The sequence below is a fragment of the Patiria miniata genome, unplaced genomic scaffold (assembly GCF_015706575.1).
Source record: "Patiria miniata isolate m_02_andy unplaced genomic scaffold, ASM1570657v1 HiC_scaffold_1, whole genome shotgun sequence".
Classification (NCBI taxonomy): Eukaryota; Metazoa; Echinodermata; class Asteroidea; order Valvatida; family Asterinidae; genus Patiria; species Patiria miniata.
The window spans coordinates 36,474,630-36,499,906 of record NW_024037047.1 but is presented as its reverse complement, the minus strand read 5'-3'; the positions used below and the strand labels follow the sequence as shown (position 1 = coordinate 36,499,906).

Genomic DNA, 25,277 nt, shown 5'->3' with positions numbered 1-25,277 from the left:
TTGCGATTTATTTTCTTTAAACACTTCCCCCAACGACATATTTACCTTTCCTTAACCAAGCATCTTTGTAATTCTGGACACAAGGAGTGTGTAAACGAAATTTCAGCTTCCTCTATCAGGTAAAAATATGAAAACATTGTTGTAATTTGTTTCGCTACGGCAGCAGAAGTTTAAATCCTGGACGTCGTACATAACAACGCTTATCGAAGAGACAGGGTACCACGCATAAGTTAAAATATGGCCCATGAACATGAACACAAAAAAGTCTGGAAATATCGCCGAAAGAAAGTCACAAAATTGGAGCATTTTAACTGTTTATTTTGTTAATTAACGGTGATATAAAAGACCGGCTTCAAAGAACAAGCGAAAAAAATGGCCTCTGAACCAGCATTGATCCAGCCCCACGGAAGGCAATGATTGGCCAAATTTTTAACAGTCATACGGCAGCTTGCAACAACACAGCACTGCACATGCGCTCAACCACCTTTGCGTGAGACAGACGCACGCGTACGCAACACAGTTGCTATGGGTGCGCGCGTAAGGAAGTTTTAAAACAAATGGACATAGTACATAACAGCAGTGCAGTATACTGAGGATGTTGCGATTTATTTTCTTTAAACACTTCCCCCAACGACATATTTACCTTTCCTAAACCGAGCATCTTTGTAATTCTGGACACAAGGAGTGTGTAAACGAAATTTCAGCTTCCTCTATTAGGTAAAAATATGAAAACATTGTTGTAATTTGTTTCGCTACGGCAGCAGAAGTTTAAATCCTGGACGTCGTACGCGTACGCAATGAAGACGTTGTCCAGCAATGTCCAGCACAGCCTGGGCCCGGCTGTGGTGTATATAACAACGCTTATCGAAGAGACAGGGTACCACGCATAAGTTAAAATATGGCCCATGAACATGAACACAAAAAAGTCTGGAAATATCGCCGAAAGAAAGTCACAAAATTGGAGCATTTTAACTGTTTAGTTTGTCAAAAAGGTATTTATTTATGGGAATAACAGTGTGAGGAATAACAGTGTGACCTCGACTTTGTCTCAGTCCATTAACAGCGGTCACCCCCAAACCCGGTCATTATCACGCAGTGAAGACCGGCTCCTCACACTGTTATTCCCTTATTTAAAACCGGCCGTGGGACGGGCTCTCAACCAATAGTAATGGGTAAATGTCTGAGACGCTTTTGAATATTCATTAAAGCTGTATAGGATCATTTGCAATTATCCGAAAAAGTGCCCAGTAAGTGAATATAGGACGGGAAAAAATATGCATGTGGTTTCAAGATAGGGTCCCCATGGCTGGGCACACTTTTTAATTGGCGTGGAATCGAGTTCATACGAGACCTGTTTTGTTGCTTGAAAAGAAAAATGGCACACATACTTTTAAATAGCAAACGTTAAAATATCCTAGCAGACTGGCTTTGTGAAACAATTGCAAAAAAATGTAGACTATAGGTTTGCACTAAGACTGTTGTTGGTGGGGATATGATACCCTAAGTAACAAGTATTTTCTTCACCTTGTAAGAAGAATGTAAGACAATCTGTACTTTTCCCTCTACATCTGTACAGGTGTGTACTCCATCGTCCTGAGTGCTGTTGACAATGCGGGCAATGTCAGACTCAGCAGACGCTTTGTGTTCTTTGATGACGATCCACACGATGTCACTCTTCGCAATGATTTCTCTGTGCGCGTTGTCTCAGCGAACGCAGAAAGCAACTACGTTTGGATGACCAACCTAGACTCCAGTGGAGGGTCGACATCTGTGCAGCTTGATTGGACGAATCGATTTATGAATGCACCTCATCACAACCAAGGATTGCTGAAACCAATTGGCTCCTATGTTTCTGGTACTATCGATTCTGGTGAGTTGGCAAATGTTGCTTTGATGTGAAGTGGTAATCATAAGTTCTATTATACGGGGAAACAACAAGGTAATTTAATAGATTTTCTTCCAATATTTCTTCTTCAGATGTTAACAAAATTGTGAAACTGTTAGCAAAATTGAGAAACTGCCAACAGTAGCTCATCTGATAGAGCAATGCTTAGGTTTCCCAGAAGTTACAGGTATAAATCGTGCCCTTGTCAATTTTACTCATCTCTTGTAACGTATAATGGAGCACGCGCGCCTTGCAACTTTTTGGGGCTTTCTAAAACACTACACCTGTTTGAGTTTCTCCTATAGATTATGACCAAAACTTTGGGCGGCGTGGCCGTGCAGCCATCCCTAACACCCTCGGTGTGACAGAATTCCGCGTCGTACACGACATCGACCACAGCGGTGGCAGAACCACTGTCAACGTGAGTGACGACAACTCAGACCACTGGAGTATTGAAGGCACAGACACACATGCGACCTATGACCTGACCCTTGTGGATGGTGATTCCATTCGGTTCTGGGTGGAGGCCAGGGATTTGGCTGGTCACTTTCTGAGGGACAGTGTGTTGGTTCATGCTGATTCATCCCCGCCTGTGATTGAAGACTTCTGGCTGGTACGGGATGGGGAGGTGAATCTAGCCGTTCATAATTCAGAGGATCTGGATAAGATGAGGTAGGAATTCTATGTTATTATTCATTAGGTGATGCTAAGATGATCTGTGATTGATAAAGCTATACCTAACAAAATAGGGGAAAATACGCCCGAAAAATGTTTTAAAATATATGCACAGCTATGCTTAGATTTACAAGCTTTCAAATTTTCCTTGATTGAGCCGATGCAAATTAAGGAATGCGTTTTCCAATATTTCTGAGATGAAATGATTTGAACCTTTTTTCACATGTGTACCATCTCGGTATGTTGGTATTGGGGGCCCTACGTACCTAGCTTCTATTGGAAAGCACGTAAACAAACTTGGCGTCTTTTCATCTCAGGGCTATATGTTCCGTTCATTCTTCCATGCACAGTGTTGAATTCAGGACATATGACATTCACAGCGGTATACGAACCATCGAGTGGCTTCTCTTTGATAACCACACTGGCACAGAGATGGCAAATGGCAGTCAGACATTGTCGGCCAGGAAAATCAATACGGTAAAACGTAACTAATTATTGAATGTAAAACTTTATAGTTGGCTAATATTATAGTGTTGTATTATTGTTAGGCATGCATCCCATTCGCATTTGTAAATGTATGGCTTGATGACGCAGGAAAGTTTGCTGATATTGTTTGCTTTTTTACACAGGACACTGAGGATTGTGATCCTGTCAGCTGCATGTGTGTCCCACTCGGTGATTGTTATGCAGTAGACTATGGTTTCCACCCAACAATGCACATTGGTACCCATGACTATGATTACTACATCACCCTGACGGTGACCAATGAAGCAAGACTAGCAACTACTCAGACAATCAAGGTATGTTTATTCAAAGAAATTCCAAATAAATGTTGTAATGCAATCCAAATAATCAACTGAACTCAAATCCTTATTGCTGATGAATCACAGATAACGGTGGATGCCTCTGCTCCTCAAGCTGGTGTGGTGCATGATGGGATACCCGGGTCCAATGAGGTAGACTTTCAGGAGGGCAGTGACCTCTCGGCTCATTGGGAGGGGTTCTTTGACAAGGAGAGTGGGGTCAAGTTCTATCAGTATCTGTTTGATGACTCCTGCAGGACCGGCAATACAACAGTCGGCAATGCCAGCAATGATGTAAGTTGGATGTGGGTTGGTGGTTTGTCCTTGATATAAGCAATACTCAAATCTTTAGTATCCCATTGTGATTCACATTGCTGTGACTTCCAAATTGTAATCCTTCACACTGCTTTGACATAACTTTACAAGTCAGTCCTCTACTTCAGCAACAAACACTTTTAAATTGGGGAAAAGTTTTTTTAGAAAACAGTTATACCAATTAGTATCGTTTCGGTTTGCGGTAACACCATGTGGTAATAACTACTGCTTAGAAGATATTTAGTTCTGAAAAGAACTTGTCCTGCTTATTATCAACTACGCTAAGTAGTTTTTTGTTCTGACAAGAACAGTCCTGCTGTAAGTTCTAAACGAACTTGTCTTTGGTCTCAACGTTTCGACTAGCCTGCTCTAGTCATCGTCAGGAGACTGACCAGGAGACCGTGAGTTTTACCAATTATTAGGATTTCATCATTTTTTAAGATGACAAGGACAACCTCCACACATGCCAGTTGGACAGCCCCCTCGCCTGGCCAGTACTACATCACTGTCATCGCTTATAACCGTGCCCTGGAACCCTCAGCAGCTGTCTGTTCTGACGGTGTTGTCATCGATACCAGCCCTCCTGAGTTGACCCAGATTGATATCAGCTATGCTCGGATGTGGCCTGGCCTGGCCAAGGATGCTGAGGGTCGGGTGTGGTTCATCAATGAGCATCGCAGGAAGATGGAGCTAATGAATGCGTCCAATGACTGCAGGTAGGCACGTGAGACTGAAGCAGTTGAGCATTCTGATAAGACTCATGCTTCTTGACACTTACCTTTACTAAGTCATCTACCACATCGGGTTCAAGATAATAATGCTTATGTCCTTAAGCACTACATTTTAATGCAATTTTCCCCTATCCAACCTTCCGATTTGTACCTATGCAAAGTTTGGTGATGAAATCTTATACTTGATAAGTTTACTTGAAAGCCTTGTGTATTCACGTGAGTTGGGGTTTTCTTGCGCACAGTTCCATGGCCGCTCTGGTAGATGATTTGTCAGTTTATCCTGAGGTAGCTGGTAGCGACAACTCTTCAGCAGTACTACAAGGAGACCAAGACTGTCTGGGGATTTCACCCATTGAGCAGAAGTTCTTTCTTCCGACAGACAAACATGTACGTATATATGATCTGCTCATCAGGGCCCAAATTAAGCAGCTCCAAGACAATTGTCAAAATGTGGAAAGTAATTCACAGATATCTGGATGAGGACAGTTCACAATGAAGGTGGTGTTGACACTCTCTGTTGTAACATTTTACATACCAGTGAGGATCAGGTTCATGTAAATATTGTCAATACAAAACAGTGTACTGTAGTACTGTGAGAGAGACTTGAAAACAAAAACCTTATAAGATGTACCGTAATTTTCGGAATATAAGCCGTGCGGCGTATAAGCCGCAGTACGCAAAAATCTGCAAATTAAGATTTGAAGTCGGCGTATAAGCCGCACCGGCGTATAAGCCGCACCGACCGCAGTGGTTTCAATTTTGTAGGGCCTCCAAATTCTAGTCAAAATTCTCTGAACCAGTTCCATTTACACTACGAAAGCTATAAAAAAGGCCACAAAAGTTATATCAAATCATTCACAGTTGGTACTCTTACAAATACAATAATACAAACAAATTGATGAAACTTGATGATGAGAAATAAACACCGGGAATTACTGCCGGCTGTCCGGTCCGGTCCCCGGCCTAAAACGTTAGCGCATGGCCCAGCAGCTAGCGCCGGCAAATGATAACATTTTCCCCCAGCACTTGAGATATGTAACCCACCGTGTGTCGTCTGACTGGAGGCTACAAATGCTGCTTTGTGGCAACAGATGCTGATTTGTTTTGTCCTAAGAATAATCAGGTCCGTTTTTACAACAAAACTTATCAAATTGTTGTGATTACTAACGTCAAAGTTCAAGTTGCGATCGTAACTCTCTTCGAAAATAGTCAACACGATGCTGAAAATTTTATGGACGAATCCATTCATTTCGTAAGGGGTGATTTTTAGCCCCTGCTTTGAGTTTTACATCGTTTCTTGAATTCATTTCAAGAAAAAAAATTATATTGTGACATTGAACAACTGATTATTGAATAGAGAAATATTTGGAACTCCATAAAAAGTGTTAGTTATCTTTTTTTCCGTTTTTAAACAGTAGAAATATTGGTAATTATTGTTCCCAAGAAAGTACACCCCTTTATTACAACAAATGGTGAGGTCCATGGGAAAGGCATGCAGCATGCATGCAACACTGCACTAGATCATGTACGGCCGGTTGTCGATGTCGATGTCAAAGAGACAGTACTTTTAGCTTTCTACCGCTCGGTACCTTTTCGTTGGACGTGCTTTAGGTTTGTTTATGACTTTCTTTATTGATGATTCATTTCAGCAACAGATCTTTCCTTATACCAGTACATTAAATGTACATTTGAATATCATTTTTATTCTTCACGGCTCGGCGTATAAGCCGCCCTGTGTATAAGCCGCAGTAAACATTTTCATGGGCAAATTCAACGTATAAGCCGCGGCTTATATTCCGAAAATTACGGTAGTATTTTTGGATAGTATTAATTTCATGTTATCAATGACAGGTGACCATCTCGTGGACTGGAGGAATCGATACAGAGAGCTCCATCTATGACTATGAGATAGGTCTGAGCAGTGACCCCTCAAACCCGACCCCTGACCTGGTGACCTTCATGTCAACATCAGGACATGAGAACTTTGTGATGTACCATCCACATATCAGCCATGGAGCTGTGTTCTTTCTGGTTCTGAAGGCCATCAACAAGGCTCAGCTAACTGCATCCAAGGTGTGTAATGGACTGACTGTAGATGAGAAATAGCCCTAATTTCCAGAATAGCCAGAATTTAATACTTGGCTATATGGCTGGCAAGTACACACATATGGAAGGTAGATGAAGAAATATCCTTGTGTAAAAACACCCCAAAAAAAACCTTCTTCTAGACTTGGACAGCATGCACTGTAAATGCCTAATTGTTCAATGTACTATGGCTATGTGTGACTCGGAACCCAATTGTGTGTTGAGAGGGAAGGAGCAACATATTGGCTTGCCAAAGAAACAGCAAGGAACAGTTTTTAAAGAAGAGAAAAGCATTTGAAAGTATGCATTATCATAAACTTTGTCAAATTTGGTTATTTTGCCTGTTGCAGGTGGTTGGTCCAATAGTGGTGGATACCACTCCACCCATGTTTGTTGGGCGTGTCTCTGTCCATGTGGATGATGAGTATTTGCTTGCTGATTGGGGAGATGATGGCTTCATTGATGATGAGGATACCAGCCTGAGATACCAAGTTGCCATCGGTGAGTCAATCAAACCTAGATAGTGTTGATTATTAGTCCATAGTGCCCCACCCATGTTTGTTGGGCGTGTCTCTGTCCGTGTGGAGGATGAATACTTGATTGCTGAATGGGGAGATGATGGCTTCATTGATAATGAGGATACCAGCCTGAGATACCAAGTTGTCATAGGTGAGTCAATCAAACCTAGATAGTGTTGATTATTGGTCCAAAGTGCCTTGCCCATGTTTTTGGGCGTATCTCTGTCCATGTGGAGGATGAATACTTGATTGCTGAATGGGGAGATGATGGCTTCATTGATAATGAGGATACCAGCCTGAGATACGAAGTTGCCATCGGTGAGTCAACCAAACCTAGATAGTGTTGATTATTGGTCCAAAGTGCCTTGCCCATGTTTTTGGGCGTATCTCTGTCCATGTGGAGGATGAATACTTGATTGCTGAATGGGGAGATGATGGCTTCATTGATGATGAGGATACCAGCCTGAGATACCAAGTTGCCATCGGTGAGTCAACCAAACCTAGATAGTGTTGATTATTGGTCCAAAGTGCCTTGCCCATGTTTTTGGGCGTATCTCTGTCCATGTGGAGGATGAATACTTGATTGCTGAATGGGGAGATGATGGCTTCATTGATGATGAGGATACCAGCCTGAGATACCAAGTTGCCATCGGTGAGTCAGTCAAACCTAGATAGTGTTGATTATTGGTCCAAAGTGCCTTGCCCATGTTTGTTGGGCGTATCTCTGTCCATGTGGAGGATGAATACTTGATTGCTGAATGGGGAGATGATGGCTTCATTGATGATGAGGATACCAGCCTGAGATACCAAGTTGCCATCGGTGAGTCAACCAAACCTAGATAGTGTTGATTATTGGTCCAAAGTGCTTTGCCCATGTTTTTGGGCGTATCTCTGTCCATGTGGAGGATGAATACTTGATTGCTGAATGGGGAGATGATGGCTTCATTGATGATGAGGATACCAGCCTGAGATACCAAGTTGCCATCGGTGAGTCAGTCAAACCTTGATGGTGTCCATAGTGCCCCACTCATGTTTGTTAGGTGTGTCTTTGTCCATGTGGAGGATGAATGTTTTATCGCTGAATGGGCAGATGTACTTGGCTTCATTGATGATTTGCATACCAGCCTGAGATACCAAGTTACCATCGATGAGTAACTTAAAGGGATACTAGGTCCTGGAACAGCCCAATTGGGCTACAAAACGCGTTTTGAACGAGATGATGATAATCGGAAATAACTTTTAAAAGTAGGATATAAACATCCACACAACTATCCTTTCAAAACTGGGCGTTTTTGTGTTATGCGCGCGAGAACGAATTTCGGGATCCACTTTTGCGACCCCATAAATTCGAGCTGTTTGGATGCTAGTTGTGATTTCATTCGTACGCGTAAAGTGTTCGCCTTTTGCAGACGTTGAAGAAACCACAATTGTTTGCATTGGTGATTGGTCACTGCGTGCTGTTCCCGAGACACGCAACGTGTATAGCGTACATGTACATGAGAACGACATGAAAAACGTATCCGTACTCCGTCATGTCCGATGTAAACAAGCGGGTTTTTTTCGTCTTTTCTCGGGAATGGTAAGACATTAGGTTGGTTTCCTTTCAACCCGATGTTTGAAATAGGCTAAGTAAACAATCCAAAAAATATCATTTTCGGGGATTCCAGGACATGCCCCTTTAAACCTAAGATAGTGTTGGTAATTGGCCCAAAGTACCCCACCCATGCATTTCCAGACTTGTATTTGAGTCACAAAACATCAAGTCCGAGTCCGAGTCACCTCTCCCGAGTCCGAGTCCCGAGTCATGCAGGTCGAATCCGAGTCACGAGACACAAAGGTCAAGTCCAAGTCTGAGTCACGAGCAACTTTCATATATACAGTGAAATCTCGATCAGCCAAATCTGAAGGGAATGGATAAAAATTTCGAGAACTTTACGCAAAGTTCCTAAAAATTCCCAAAAGTTCGCAAATATACTTCAAATATACAAATTAACTGACCTACCTTGAAATTTCCAGCTTTCTAGGCTCATGACGTATGGGGAGATTCGCCAGGAAAGTTGGAAATAATAACCATACGTACATGACTTAGGATGCAGATTAGGTGATTGTAACGTTTTTTTTGTGCTGATATTTTCCATTTCCGTTAAAATTACAAGCAACAAGTCACCTATCACAGCCTGTAATCCTTTATGGAACAAAAGATCCTCTCAAAATGACAATTCGATCAAGCTGAACCCAAAAACGTTTTTTTTTTTATAGTGCAACTCCTGGAGTGCACAAAATCTTTTTCGTTGCATCATCTGATTTGTGTAAGATGGAATAGCACCTCGCCGCTACACGGCGCCATACCATCTTTGGCCAGCAAGTTGCAAGACTAAACCAAAATGCCACATTCGGGCAGCGACTATTTGTCAACCACTGGTCGGTTTTGCCTGGTACCCAGGTTATATTTTGTGTAAAGGTTTTAACAAAATGGAAATATGGGAGATCATTGGAGGGGACATTAGAATGCATTGCTGATGACACCTGAACATTGTACACTAGGGCAGGGGCGGATCCAGGATTTTCAAAAAGGGGGGGCACAAAAACTTTGTGCGCGTTGCACACGTAACGAGACTGAAGCGCGAAATCCCTTGCGGGCGGGGTTGAGGGCACTGGAAGCTCTACGATTGTAGATGTTCTCTCCTACATCATGAGTATTTCAAGCCATTAGGAGCAAAATTCACAATGTTTATTTTTTAATTTTAATAACACTATTTTTTTCTATTAAATATAGAATTTAAAGTCACTGTTGATGTAAGTTGAAAATGAACCCCAAAATTAGAAGGTGCTGATGACAGCCCCCGGGTGAAAAAAATGAACATGTGTTATTTTGCGAGCGAGCGGAGCGAGCGATCCAAAAAAAGTCATGTTTACTATTAAAACATACATTTCTACCCAGAAATTTGCCTTGCAAACAAATAAAATAAATTAAATTGAATTTTATTAGGGGACAGCCTGCCCCAAGCAGCCCCTACCCCCACCCCACCCCACGGCTGAGCAAATCAACCGACCCAGAAAATTTCTCCGTCCCAATTCCTTTGAAAAATTTACGAATAATCTTTACAAACAAAAAGAAGAAATAAAACTTCATTTCAAAACCATCTCGATTGTCATAAAAAATTTGATGATATAAGCAAAATTTCCCCGTAGCGTTTAAATGTTTAGTCAAGACTTCAAAAAGACTGCCGCCTGTACAGTGTCCCAGTATAATGTGTGGTAACTGCGGTCACATAATTAATACACTTTTATAACCACCATTTCTGTCCATGTTCTTTTGAAGTCTGCAGGCTAAATAATTTAAGACGAAATGAATCGTCTGCATTCTGCAAGTGTTGTCGAATCACTTCAAGAAATGTCAAGGCCTGAGGAAAATCGTTTATTTGTATTTTTTTTTGGGGGGGGCTCCGATTTTCTTAAAAAGAAAACAAAAAACAACCTTTTATTTAAAGGAAATGTAAACTGCATCCAAATTCCAAAATATGAAAAACTTTGTCTGCACAAATTTCCCGAAAGCAGCAGCATTCCTGAGCTGCCGCTTTCACTACAAGGTTTCAAAATAGTCGCTACAGGATTTCTGGCTACGCAACCTGCAGTCCCAGGCATCATAGTGGAGCCTCCTAGCAACAGTATTTCTAAGCAACCAGGTTGGAATGTGACGGGCATGCAGCCATGCACCTGTGGCTCAGATAGCTAATCACTCCAGTTGCGCGTGGAAGGAAGTCATATTCATGAAAGCAGACGGTCCGTGATGAAAGCAACCAATGACATATTTATTTGCCGGGAACCGGCTCATTTCATTGGTTGAGATACTATCATCACTGTTTATCATCTAAGAATCTTCCAATTACTGGCGGCAAGTTATCAAAAGCTTTAAAGTTCGGTGGCCTACAGCTGAACCCAAATGTATATGCTTTGTAACGAACAAGAGTGGCATTGTATCAATTTGAACAATGCGGCTATATCAATCATTCTCTGGAAAGGCTTTTCGGAGCTGAGATTTTATTTGGGCATTTTTTTTCTCAGAGACAGGGGAAACCTTTATGCGAAAAAATGTGGGAAACTGAATTGAACGTGAAATTTCACCTCCGTGTTGTGTACATGCACATAGATAAACGATTGGGGGATGATATTCCAAGTCCAAATAATTCATTAAATGTAAGGCTCCCGATGTCTTTTTTTTCGTAGTACGATTTTATTCTTCGCTTATTTAAAAAATAAACCTGCATGGCCTACATTATTTTTGTAAATGTTACTCTAAAATATTTCGGAATACATTTTGAAATTAAGTTTGAAGTCAAAGGGCTGTTGATAATCTTATTCGTATTCCTTTTAAAATTAGGAAAAACTAAGCAAATCTACAAAAGAATTAACTAAGAGTTCAGAACTTAATGGGCTAGGGTGTTTGAAATCGTTTTACTTTAAAAATAAATCGAGAGAACAAGACATACTAAATCGTATTAAAATAACCCCTATTTATTTGATGTCTCTCTATTTGAGGCCGGGGCAATATAAAAGGGATGACGATTAATTCTTCGTGTATCTAAAAAATAAAATGCATGGCCTACATTATTTTGTGAAAATGTTTTACTCTAGAATATATTTTGGAATATATTTTGACGCTATTATTTGAGGGATGTTGTTAATCCTGATCATATTCATTTAAAAATAAGAAAAACCGAGCATAATTCGTATTAAATTTCCCCTGGAATCTACAAAAGAATTAACTTCGAGTACAAACTTTAACGAACTAGGTTTTTTTTTAATCATTTTTCTTTAAAAAAATTTTTTTTGTAGAGAACCAGACTTAAATCTCTCTCTGAGGCTGGGAAAATAAAAGAAGGGGATGGCGATTTTATTCTTCATTTATAAAAAAAAAAAAAATGGCCTACATAATTTCGTGTACCGGTACATGTTCTACTCAAGGGTGGATCCAGAACACAATTTTGGGGTGGGCCAAAATAAAGTTGGTCCCCCCCCCCCAAAAAAAGTTTTGGTCCCCCAAAAAAGTTGTTGGATTCTAGATACTCTGTGGTGCGATCTGAGGCAATTTCTGACCACTTTAACCACTGTTTTTTTGAGGAAAAGATGGTGGTGTACTCATTGCCTGCCTTTATTGCGATGTCACATAAAAAAAAAAAAAATTGGTTTCGTTTTTTTTGGGGGGGGGGTGGCCCCCTTTGGCCCCCCCCCCCGGATCCGCCCTTGGTTCTACTCTAGAATATATTTTGGAATACATTTTGACATGAAGCATTAAATGCAGGTGCTGTATTAAATGTGCCCCTAGTCCAGCCGGGAAATAAAAAATGTCTTATAAAAATATATATTTTTGCTTTGAAAGAAATGTTGAGACAATGATTGACAGGCGACCTTCAAAAATTATACATTGTATATTTTTGTTGATAATTATGTATAAAAGTTATGTTCAAAGCGATTGATTTGATGACCGCCCGTCCGCCCGCCATAATGACTCCTCAAAAACAAAAAAGATAGCCATGTTCTCAAAGGGATGTATTTAATGCTCGCCCGCCCCAAGATGACTCGTAAAAAAAAAAAAAAAAAAAAACAGTTGCAAAAAGGGGGGGCACGGGCCGGGTGTGCCCCCATCTGGATCCGCGCGTGCACTAGGGCATTATACTATTTTGCTTGCTGGTGTGTGTTGCCGACCAGTGGTCACCACCTTAACAGAATATTGCCTATTAACGGGAGGTTTTTCTGTACTGTAATTTTGCCTTTCATTAAGCAGTTTGCTGCAGTTTCATAAATTTTTATTAAAAAAAGAATTGTGTTAAGAATTTTTCAAAAACGTTCTTGATAAATTCATTTTTTTGGTTTTTTTTTCTTCTAGGGAGCAGTCCAGGTGGCACTGAAACTCTTGATTTTCAGAAGGAGAAAGCCTACAAAATTGGTCCATGTTTGTCCCGAGCATCATGTGCTGCATTCTCATTGGCTGACCTGGACTGGCATCTCCATGGTGATCATGAGTACTACGTGTCAGTCAGAGCACAGAATGGTGCTGGGTTAGCTACAGTGGGGACCTCATCCGTTTATAGACACATCGTGCAGTTACCATCTCTGGGTGTTGTATTGGATGTTGCACCCCCTGGCGAAGAGGTGCATGTGGATTTGGGGGTAATTATGACAAATTCACAGTAAATATTGTCTTCACTTATTTGTTCCATTAGTTTGAAGTTTGTTTTTTTGTAACTGCCATTAGTAATCTCTGAAAGAACGCTTACAGCCACTTCAATAATCTTATGTTGAGTCATTGAATCAAATCTTCAAAGAATAGATATGAAAATTATATTCCTTCTTGTGTTACTTTGAAAATTATTGAGCATTACTTTAGCAACAACATAGAAGCCAAATGGTTTTGTAAGAAATGTGGTGGGGTCCATTGAAAAATATGTCTGGTGTGTTTTTGTAATAATTTCTGAAAACCAGTTAGTGGAGTTAAGGCATCAAATGAAATGATTTCGTATTGATGAAAAGCAACCTGAAAAGAAAAAAGTTAGGAATTTTAAATTAATTTCCAATGAATAGTTGTTGAAAACCAATTAATGGAGTTAAAGCATCAAGTGAAATGATTTCACATTGATGAATAGCAACCTGAAAAGAAAAAAGTTAAGAATTTAAAAATTAATTTCCTGTTACTGACTGCCAGCCTATTGTCTCAGTAACACAAATGTCTCCCTAACAGGTGGCCAAAGACATTGATGTTCAGATGAGCACCACAAGCATCTCAGCTCGTTGGTTTGGTTTTGAGCATCCTCATCTTGATATCAACTATGAGATTGCCATCGGATCAGAAGGAGGTGCTTCTGATGTCAGTGGTGGTTTCATTGATGTCGGCAATGCAACCTTCTATCGACTGGATGGACTAGATCTCATTCCACTTATGGTAATTGGGACATGAATTCAAATTAGTGGAAAATGTTAAATTGTATTTTCATGAAACACTGGAGCTTGAAATTTTGGGCTCTCTTTTTATTTACCTTCGCAAGAGCCACTGACATCTCCTTATGCCTGTTTGTTTGTTTCTGTTTTCCGTATTCATTGAGGTATTTTTTTTGTATTACTGATAGACCTATTATGTGACCATCCGTGCTAACTCTGAAGCTGGTAGTGTCAATGTTACCTCAGACGGTGTCAAAGTCATTCAGGAGGGTCAGGTACTGGAGGGAGCTGTGATCAAAGATGGACTCGGCTGCGATCAAGATGCAAGTAAGACCCGTAGCTTATATTTCTGTGGTGTGACATGCTCGCTGAAGGGAATCAAGTATCTTGCATTGGCTAATATTTACTCAGGCCTTTGAGCTTGATAGGACATCTTTCTCTGATCCTTTCCCATTGCTAAATGTCCCTGATGTTAATTAACCATCTAAATGTGTCTTGCCTCCTTCTTCCAGTGTCTTTGCCTCAAGGATTATCTATCACTCATCTGTTGCTGTTCAACCCTGTCAGGATGACATCACCTACCAGTTTTCTTCCTCAGACATCTCAGCTCATTAGACCATTGCTCAACATCTCTCTTTACTCACTGTTTCTTGCCTCCTTGCAGTGTATGTGCCACCAAGATTATCCCATCACTCATCTGTTGCTGATTGGTTCTGTCAGGATGACGATAACATCACCTAGGCCTACTAGTCTTCTATGTCACTTATCTCAGCTCGTTAGATTATCACTCAACATCCCTCTTTCACAGATTCTTGCCTCTTTCTTGAAGTGTCTGTGCCACCAGGATTATGCCATCACTCATCAGTTGCTGATCCATTCTATCAGAATGACAGCACCTACAAATCTTCTACGTCACTTATCTCAGCTGACCATGCATCCCTCAACATCTCTCTTTACTCACAGTTTCTGGCCTCCTTCTTGCAGTGTCTGTGCCATCAGGATTACCTCATTACTTATCTGTTGCTGAGCCATCCTGTCAGGATGACGTCACTTGCCATTCTTACCTCACTCATCTCAGCTCATTATACCATCCTCCAACATCCCTCTTTGCTCACAGTTTCTTGCCTCCTTCTTGCAGTGTCTGTGCCGTCGGCATATTTCATCACTCATCTGTTGCTGATCACCCTGTCAGGATGACATCACTTAATTACCAGTTTTACCCTACTTATCTGAGCGCAGACCATCCCTCAACATCCCTCTTTACTAGCAGTTTTTTGGGTCTCTGTCTTGCAGCGTCTACGCCACCAGGATTATCCCATCACTCATCTGCTGCTCAGCAACCCTGTGAGGATGACATCACCTACCAGTCCTCTACCTCAGACATCTCAGCTCGTTGGACCATCCCTGAGATGCTGCAACCCTTTGTGACTGGCGTCTTCTGGGCAGTTGAACAAGAAATTGAAATATACTTTGGTAAACCTGAAATCAGTTGCCTCTGAGTTTTACTACAGACGTGTAATCCTTACTGCTTTAATTTGATAGTATTGGTAATTTAGTTTATGTTTTAAAAAAAATCAAATTGTTAAAAAAAATCGAGAATTTTTATCTAGTTATTATTTAGGCAAAGGAACCACTACAAGCTACTGTTTTTACTTGGTGTCTTCACGTATAATCACTGATTTTGTAAGTTATGTTACCTTTTCAGAATGAAGTATATTTTATTTCCCACAGATGATGAGAACACTACGATGGAATTTATCCCAGTGATTGATGATCAAGATCTTGGCATGTCATTCCAACATGTTGGAGCTGGGGTTGGGTTGCATGGTGGAGGTCATTACAGATCAAAGGTAAGAATTAAAAATTGTCATGATGAAACACACTGGCTTAAATCCGTGTCGGTGATAGGGGGGATGGGAGATGAGTATACGATGAGTATAAATCTACAATTGCACAGCCGTGGAAATTTGAAAAAGGGGGGGGGTGGCGCTAGACACCACATGACACTAGGGGGTGCTGTTCTCACCACTAAGATATGGGGCGATGATCCAATGGCCCACCACCCCCTTTGCAAAAAAGTGGGGGATATTACGCCCCCTTGGTGCAACATCATTGCAATATGTGCGGTTGTTTAAAATTTCACAATATGGTTGGGCAAGACAAACTTTATTTAGGTGAAGTGTGAAATTTAGTTGGAAAAAAATAAAAATATTGTAATACATTTGGTTTTATTCTGGCAATTTATTTTGCAGGTTCAGTTTTGCCACGTTAACGTTTGCTTCAAACCGGTTGTCACTGATGGATTCTGGGTATTATCCCAACCTCCTGAGGTCGGTCAGGTCACAGTCAGCGACGTTGAAGCTACGCCAGGCGGGACGGAGATCCGTGTGGTCTTCCAGCCTTTTGCCCACGATTACGTCCGTCATGACGACCCGCGGGAACTGATGGATTTCTATGAGTGGAGCATTGCTGAGGATGGTAGCGATGGAGCCTTGCTGAGTCAGTGGACAAGAACCCAAGATTTGGTGGTGACTGGGGACGTGGTAAGTTCTTGTAGCAGAATTCAGTGGCAGAGAGTTACTGAACCCGAAGACAAAGAATATAATAGCTGATGCAGCAATCCTAGATTAATCTTTTCACAGGAGATCATGGTGCACAAAATGGAATTATTTTGATAGTAATTAGATGAAATCTGGTTTTTCTTTTAGGACTTAAGACATTCGTCAACCGGCTTGCCTTATTTAATAGGCGATTAGGTGGTATTTTTTTGTTTTTAAAGGGCCCCTATTTTATGACAAGAAGGCTCAAAGATAATTGATTTTTGTAAATGTGATGACAAAAAGTTTTCTTCATTAACACACGTTTCACTGCCTAACCTTAAGTCTTGCATGTCTTGCTGAACAGGCACGCTTTACAGCATCTCACAGTGGATCCTTAGACCTAGATGTCTGTCTGCAGTTATCAGTGAGAGGCTACAATAAGGCTGGTCTGTCATCCATCGCTAGCACTGAGATTGTGGACTGTGATAACGTGAAGCTGATTGTCCCCCATACTGTCATTGATGCTGATCGTAAGTACAAGTTGACTTCCCCCAGGGATTTCTGTTTGTCTGAAAAGAAGAGATTCGGTGGGCAAAACCATTTTTTTAAGTAATGCTATAAAAGTACAGACTTGCAGCAGTTAAAAAATAACTAATTTACTGCTGAAAATGATTAGGAAATTTGAACGTGCATGAATTCCACAGTATAGTTGAGTCCCCTAATTAACGGTTTCCCCCGACTTTCCTCATGCAGTGTTGTCCAACCTCTTAAGCCGTGTTCCCACTGGACTTTTTTCCATGGCCACGCCTCGGGTGTAATGCACCCCTCGCGTGTTCAAAACGTCATATCCCACATCAAAGCAGTAAACAATTGTTCTGTTATACCTCTGTCTTGGATTCTTTGGATTTTGATGTAAAAGTCACGAAAACAAACAGCAGTAAACATAACAATCATGACAATTGAACATCAACTCACATGCATGTCATGTACTCGAAACAGCTGATCGTCTGCTAGTTTGCTGCTCCCACACATGTGTGAAACATGGTGAAAATAGCGTGGGTACCAACGATACAAGCGTTTCACACTGTACCATACCATACGTACCGTACCGTATGTACCTTACTATGAGTACGCGATATCCCTAGGGAGTGTGCCATAACTTTTTATAAACTTAACATGTGATCGTTCTGGGCCAATGCGAATACAGTATTCATGACAGAGGTATAACAATATAATTTATCACAAAAGTTATCCAGGTTTGATAACAATTTGGGCACAATCAGTAGATTTGTGTTATCAGTCAATTGTGCCATCGGTCGGTCACTGTTTCTTATTTATGGAAGATCGTATTAAGAAAGAGAAGTAAAGTCTGAGATTGTCTACGGGATTGACCAAAATTGCAATTCTGTGTGATAGAGTGATAGCACAAACCCACCGATTGCACCTAACGGTAACACTAGGCCAAAATGTGGATATCGCAAAAGGAAGACCTGACGACTTTTGTTACCTAAAAACAACTTGTTACTTTGTTACTTTTAAACAGATGAAGTCAGCATGGAGCAGAATGCTATGTGGCCGGAACCAGACAAGAACTACATCTCATCTACATCCTCATTATCCGCAGTCTGGCCCACATTACGTCATAGGGACTACGTCTGGGCAGCCATTGAAGACACTGGATCATTTGGAAACTTGGATGATGGTCTGCAGTATCCTTGTGATCACCCGAGGAGCATCACCTGTGGAAGTACAGGTAGGAAACATTGAAAATGAAATCAGTGAAACCTTGAATTCATATAAAAAGTGCACCTAGGATTTATTGAGCAAGAAAACATTGAGTTCTAAAGTAAACGGTTGGGAAAAACAAGACATATTGTCAAATAGAAAAGCAAAGTTATCTTAACTGCGGTATGACTATTTTCCTTGATGCGAAAAGTGATAGTTCTGTTATTCTTGTATATCTTTTAGATAAAGAGTTTATCAACGTTCCTGATTTGGTCCTGCATCATGGCAAGCATTATCGCATTTGCATCCATGCTGATGAAGTGACATTAGAGCATGAGCTTTGGAATGAACTGTTGCCTGCTGTGTCCAGCTGTAGCGATGGTGTTGTCATAGATACGACCCCACCGACCCCTGGCTCTGTTTGGATTGGATGGGACCAGCATCAAACCTATCAAGTAATTTCAGTCAACATTTTTTCCCCTCCTGTTTAATTGTGTGTTTACAATCAAGGAAATCCACCTTCCGACCAGTGTATGTCAGAGAACTTTTTGACTGGGTTACCTTTTAGAAAACTAACGTTTTCTCACTGCTGACATTATTATCACGTATTTGACAAAGTTTTAGGTATAAATGTGGGGTATTTTTTGCACTGTCCATTATTTTGAAATAGATTTTTGGGGAAGGATAATCTTTCTTTGATTTTGAACCTTACCTTTCCATGTTGTGTATTTTTGACAGAGTTGCAGCTCAGAGTTAGTCCTACAGTGGGAGTCCTTCACTGACATTGAGGAACATGGTTTGGCTAGTCATCACTCAGGGGTCAAGTACTATGAATATGCCATTGGTAAATACATCCACAATCGTTTCATTCTGTATTTTTTGAGAATCTGTAAATCTTATGTGATACCACTTTTGTCCTTTAACCTTTGATACAAATTCAGAACTCTGATTTTTGAACAGTTTTCTACCCTTAAAATCTTATTTAAAAGAAATTAAATTCCAATGAAATTAATGAAAGCGGTATGTTGGTTTTGCGAGTGCAATTTAAATATCTTCTACCAGTCATCAGTACACAGTTTGTATGGTAGAAACACATAAGCAAGCTCTTACTGAAGTATTTTATGGCTGGGGATATGATGATGAAATAACGTGAAACTACATACCCGAGCTTCGTGGTTGTTGCACCTGGCTGTGGAGATAGACTGCGGTAAATCCACCTAGGCCAATTGTGATATTTTCATGGTAGCTCTTGACTCTCCATCCTGTTTTCAGATTATTTCCAAAAGCCGCTTTCATCTTGGCTTTTGTTTACCCGGGTAAAAATAACTTGTTTATTCTTTCTTTGTAACGTTATACAATTGTTATGTTGTAGGTTCGATGCGAGGTGGCAGTGATGTGATAGATTTCACTCGTGTTGGAATCACTAACAGCGTTATCGTACACAACTTGAGATTACAGAATGGACACACATACTTTGCCACTGTTAGAGGTAAAAATTCAATACACGTCTTCTCCAAAGAAGGAAAGATGGGCATAGGTGCTTTGATTTTAATGTGTTTTATTTGTGATTCAAGTCAGTTTCAAGTCTTTCAGGACAGGCGTCAATAAGATTTTATGTCTTTCTGGGAAAGTGTTAGATATTTGTGGTCACATGATCATGGTCACAACCAATCAAAATTGAAATCTTTCTGATGAGGTTTTTATACACTGGCATGTCACATTATTCCTTTTGGCCAATTGTTCTTTCCTTTATGTGGTTCTTTTGCCTGATGTTTAATTTTCCAATCAGCGACTGACTTTGTTGGTCTGTCATCACACGCCATGTCAGACTCAATCACCATTGATATGTCGCCTCCTGTCATCAATGCTGATCACTCACTGGACATTGGAGGCAGCTTCATCCGGTCTACAACTTGCATCTCAGCAAGGTAGAGTAAGGCATTCTCAATTTGTCATACTTCAGTGACATGCTTCAATGCCCTTATGTGCTTTGTGTTTTGCCACAAGGAAGTGGCAAACGTTTTTTTGTCCGTGCAACAGAAATGAACAATCAAAGATGTCCATCCCTTTGTAGAGGTATACATCTCAGATAACCTACTTTTATGACTTTGTGTGTGTCCAATACATTCTTAACATCTCTTTGTGGCAATGTAATAGGAAGTTTCTGAGATGTCTGCCCCTTGCATCATTAATAAAATTCAGAAATTATTGAGGTAGTAGGCCACAATGTTTGAACGTACTTTAAAAGTTCAACATTGAACTTTGATGTGACATTACATCCCCTTTTGAAACTGATGACAATTTGTAGAGTGAATCTTAGGTTTTAGACTCTCATCCATCTTATCTACAGAAAACAATGCCCTCACAGGGTATTCTAAAACTCCAAAATTAATCTGCTTACTTTGGATGTTAGTGTTATTATTTCACACCAGTTTACTGTCATTTCTTTCAGTTGGAAGAATGTCTTCTCAGACAAGGAGAGTGGTGTAGCATATTATGAGTGGGCTGTGGGTTCACATCCAGGTCATGCAGACATCATGCCATTTACTAGAGAGAATACAGAGATAGGAGTCAGTGACCCTTCACGACCTTTGCACCTTCATGAAGGTCACTCATACTTTATTTCTATGAAGGTAAGCTGTCACAAATTGTGTTGTTTGTGTTGATATAATACCAGGGTGATAACAAATTTACAACATATATTCATGATCACAACTAAAGTGGTTTTTCGAAGTCCGTAGTTTACACGATTGTTCCTTTTTTAGGCCATCAATACTGTAGGCCTGATCACACTGAAGAGTTACGGAGCAGTTACAGTTGATGCAAGCCCCCCATTGGCTGGCCACGTTCTTGATGGGAACCCAGCAGATGCCCCGGCCAATCACAGAGACCGAGACTTCCAGGAGGATCGCAGAGTGATCAGGGCATTCTGGGAAGGGTTTCATGACCCGCACAGCGCTATTGTTGGTTATTCCTGGAGAGCTGGGATGTGTCCAGGGTGTAGCGATGTTGTGACTGAGCAGCATGTGGGATTGGACACTGGTAAGTTTCAAAGAATATTTGTTAAATTAAGATTGATGAGGCTTTGTCTCGGCTTTGCCACTTGTCAGCAATGTTGCAGGGGATCAACCGTGACTGTAAACAACCTGCGCACACACACACACATTCTTTGTCTTCAATCATGGACCCCCTGCTTCCCCTCTTTTGTTTGTACTTTCTTTTGTAAAGACCTCCCATATGTTTTGTACTTGCACATCAAAAGGGAACCTTTAGTCAATCATGGACCCTATTGTCCTCTATTGTTCAAGGTCCACGATTTGAATGTGTCTACATGTACACCCACACATACGGAAAGGGTTTATGGGACACTTGCATTGTTTATCTCTCTTCAGACTTTACCTTGTAGAGCACCGTTAGAACCCTTAGTGCAAGTACCTTAGACTTTACCTTGTAGAGCACCGTTAGACCCCTTTGTGCAAGTACCCAATAAGGGCACTTATAAAAACATACACTATGCTACCTTTGAATGTCATCCTATTCAATAATATGTCATCTATACAAAATGTCAATTTCCAATGGACTTGGATTTCTGTAGTCTAGAAAATAATGATTACCCATCTAAACTTTGATGTTCATATATTCCTTCGCAGATGTCCTTGCTGAAAACCTGAACCTAGTGCCTGGTCTGACCTACTACGTGACAGTGACGGCTTGTAATGCTGCTGACCTTTGTACCTCAGTGACCTCTGATGGGGTCACAGTAGATGACTCTCCCCCAGCGCCGGGGCATGTCTATGATGGTGGTCCTGGAGGGGGTGGTGATATCAGCTACCAATCGTCAAGGTGAGTCACAAATACAAAAATCTTTCTAAACCGCCCAAATCATTGAAAGTCACAGTGCGTTAAGCAAGATATGATACTGATGCAGGCTGCAAGGCGGGCGGCAGCTGGTTGTTTGGTTGAATTAAGATGCACAATTGAAACGTGTTAATCCAGATAGCTCCACTTTAATTTAAGCTTATTAAACTGAAATGTATCAAGTCCCATGTTAGCAGTCTCCTTTTAAGTCCATCAGTTTTGGACAGGGATAGGTGGTTAGTGGTTCATTTGAGTTTTTTTAAAGAATTTTGACTAGTGTTGGATTTGAACCTATGACCAACATAATTCTGTACTGGTTGTTTGCTACCCTTTGTGATAGCTTTTCAAATTGAAGTGTGCTGTTTGGGATCTGAAGGAGCAAATTAAGATAATTTTGCATTGTCAACATCTCTATACTTGAGTTGTTGTTATGATGTGTTCCGTGTTCTTGTATTGCATGATTCATTAGGCGTCAGTTGCGAGCTCATTGGTGGGGCTTCCATGATCCTCACTCGGGCCTCTCCCACTACGAATGGCGTGCCGGCACAACACCAGGAGCTGCAGACATTCTCCCCTCTACACGCATTGAGCTGTCAGAAGATGCTCTGATATTCCTGTCAGCAGCTGACCAGATGCCACTTGGCACTGATATCTACATCACAGTCCGTGCCTATAACCGGCTTGGTACGTGGAGTCAGGCTACATCTAATGGGTTCCGTGTGGACTCTAGCCCTCCTGATGTAGTGGATGCACCCACCGTGGATGTGACTTGGGGGATGGCTGTCAGAAACACTCAAGTAAGAAACCAAAATGATTCATAATTAAAAACGGCCATTTTGTTTCATTGTACATCTGGGACAACCCTAGCTGTGCTTGCATCACACTGAATATACTATTAAGTAGAAAATAAGCAGAAGGGCACGTAGCAGGGGAAGAGGCATTTGCTCTCCATTTTTGACAGTTTTTATCCCTATGACAACATTGAGCAATAGAAACTGAATACCATACACAAGCACACAAGAATGTACATAACTTATCCTTCCTTTTGAAATTTTTCCCATTTTTTTAAAATTTGAACAAAGAAATAAACTGCAGCAGGCCTTGATTGTGCACCTGCCTGATTGCTATTCTGATGCTCTACCAATATTGAGATATCTTGTACCCTCTGTTGGCTGTTCCCGATTTTTTTCCCATGCCTTTGTTCAGGGGGGCGTTGCTCAGAAGCCATAAACCCATGTATTCCATGTAGCGGAGTCTCATTACCAATGTCACAATGCTAGCAACATTAGCAATGCTGGTAACGCAGGAAATAGCAACTGGGGATCAATCAGAGAAGATTTAATAACAAAATTTCAATAAACCACAAAAGGAAAACTAACTAGGTTTATTGGACATTTTCAGTGATAGTTAATTCTGGGCTCACAGGACTGATGAATTTCCATGCCCCGTGTGCAGACACAAGAGGTCAAACTTACAAACACTTTTTTGTTTATGTTTAAAAAGATCAGTCCATAGTAGATTTCTTCTGTCTTTTTATTCAGTTTCAATCTCTGTTTAAAAGGTAATCTGTAAATTGTTTTTGTTTAGGTTCTGCGGGATCTGATTCACTTTTCCTGGAAGTTCAATGACCCTGAAAGTGGTATCAAAGACCAGTATGTATCAGTCAGCACACATCACAATGGAGATGTGAATATTCCATCAATAAAGGTAAAGTTCTTATCGGTACAAACATATTTATGGGTTGAGATGGGAGAGGTGAAAATGAAAGTAGTTTACCAAATAAACCAACATATGCCATCAGCAACAAATGTGCGTATACAGCTGTTCCACCTTTTTGACAGTCTAAGGTAAACCATCAGTCACAAATGCATTTCATTGTCAGAATTGGATTGCAGTGTGTTTTGAAGCTCTGGCAGGAGCTTCTTCATAATCACTTCGTGGTTGGTCGGTAGGTCCCCGAAAATTTGCCAAAATATTTTGACCAAAATTGAGCAAATGCCATGCTGTCGTCAGTAAATGCACTTTTAAAAATTATTTATAACAATGCGTAAAGTTGTTTATGAAAATTGTGTAAACGGAGGCAAGATATGTGCATTATGTTATAGTCACGTGGTATTTTAAGTAGTGGTTGGACATGCAGTATCCAGAAGGAGAAAATGAAAATTGACCAAAAGTATGGTGTTCCGCGGCCTCGGCCCAGGCTTGTACGTACGCACAATCATTTCATTCAAGACGGCCACATCTTATGTTATTTTCTTACACAACTGTCTGGGGGAAATCACTGTTGAAGCAACTTCAAATGATCATTTTACTCACGTACGTATACCCTCTGTGTATGTATACTCTATATAGTACACAAATTCACTGGGTTAACCATGCAACACCCAATAGCGCAGTGGTAAAGCATAGGGCTCGCAGTTCGAAGGTGCATAGATCGATTCCCAAAAAGATGTCCACTTTTTTTCCCAACAGTTTCCGATTTTGCACCTAGAACTGTTATTTTTTAGTTGGATACTAATTTTATAGCAGACAAGTTCTTTTTCTTCATGCAAGCTCTTCGTGAAAGACGGCCAGATTATTGTGCACTTGCACTTGTTGTTGGTAAATTTAGTAAATAAATGGATCTGATTCTTGTATCATTTGAAGATTGCAGGGAGTGAGTTGGACTTCACCTTCACCAATCTGACATTACATGAAGGCAGTCGTTACATCGTTACCGTAGTGGCTTGTAACATGGCTGGTCTCTGCACACAGGCCAAGACGGAACCCTTATTGGTATGTACTAGGGCTGTTCATTTTCAAATAATTTAGTATTTGATTATAATTCGAAACTGCATTTGACTGAATATTCAAGACTCCCAGGTCAAGTTCTACACAAGCCAGCTGCAGCTACACGCCACTTTGATCTAAAATTGAACGCAACCCAGGCCAATTAAAGTATGCAGGGATCGATGTGTTTTGCAGTAATTATTTTATAATTGTAAAAGGCTTTTACCCGCTAGAAGGATGGGAACAATGAACCGCTGATGACAGAAAAAAAAGTTGCCATTGACAAAAAGTGGCATCTGGTAGTGCAGTATTTCATTATTAAAAAAAAACCAACAATATCAAGTGATCATGCCACAATGCCACAATACTGACGAAACGGTATGAAATTCACTTGGCTGAAAATGTATTTGTTCAAAGTGGAATCATTGGATAGAGAG

General features: G+C 40.7%; 1 protein-coding gene across 1 annotated transcript in view; it reads left to right on the top strand.

Moving 5' to 3' along the window:
• LOC119733252 overlaps positions 1 to 25,277 on the top strand; it is a 63,368-nt gene that overhangs the window by 18,297 nt on the left and 19,794 nt on the right. Inside the window, exons 7-33 of the mRNA XM_038206842.1 lie at positions 1,577 to 1,870; positions 2,191 to 2,557; positions 2,911 to 3,037; positions 3,190 to 3,360; positions 3,451 to 3,657; positions 4,120 to 4,394; positions 4,652 to 4,796; positions 6,261 to 6,482; positions 6,845 to 6,995; positions 12,900 to 13,183; positions 13,752 to 13,952; positions 14,137 to 14,275; positions 15,242 to 15,421; positions 15,680 to 15,798; positions 16,201 to 16,491; positions 16,853 to 17,018; positions 18,032 to 18,241; positions 18,457 to 18,668; positions 18,952 to 19,057; positions 19,586 to 19,702; positions 20,003 to 20,141; positions 20,666 to 20,846; positions 20,979 to 21,255; positions 21,864 to 22,056; positions 22,541 to 22,868; positions 23,659 to 23,778; positions 24,718 to 24,846. Of these exons, the coding sequence (XP_038062770.1) occupies positions 1,577 to 1,870; positions 2,191 to 2,557; positions 2,911 to 3,037; positions 3,190 to 3,360; positions 3,451 to 3,657; positions 4,120 to 4,394; positions 4,652 to 4,796; positions 6,261 to 6,482; positions 6,845 to 6,995; positions 12,900 to 13,183; positions 13,752 to 13,952; positions 14,137 to 14,275; positions 15,242 to 15,421; positions 15,680 to 15,798; positions 16,201 to 16,491; positions 16,853 to 17,018; positions 18,032 to 18,241; positions 18,457 to 18,668; positions 18,952 to 19,057; positions 19,586 to 19,702; positions 20,003 to 20,141; positions 20,666 to 20,846; positions 20,979 to 21,255; positions 21,864 to 22,056; positions 22,541 to 22,868; positions 23,659 to 23,778; positions 24,718 to 24,846 (5,351 nt within the window). The remainder of the gene's footprint in view (positions 1 to 1,576; positions 1,871 to 2,190; positions 2,558 to 2,910; positions 3,038 to 3,189; positions 3,361 to 3,450; positions 3,658 to 4,119; positions 4,395 to 4,651; positions 4,797 to 6,260; positions 6,483 to 6,844; positions 6,996 to 12,899; positions 13,184 to 13,751; positions 13,953 to 14,136; positions 14,276 to 15,241; positions 15,422 to 15,679; positions 15,799 to 16,200; positions 16,492 to 16,852; positions 17,019 to 18,031; positions 18,242 to 18,456; positions 18,669 to 18,951; positions 19,058 to 19,585; positions 19,703 to 20,002; positions 20,142 to 20,665; positions 20,847 to 20,978; positions 21,256 to 21,863; positions 22,057 to 22,540; positions 22,869 to 23,658; positions 23,779 to 24,717; positions 24,847 to 25,277) is intronic.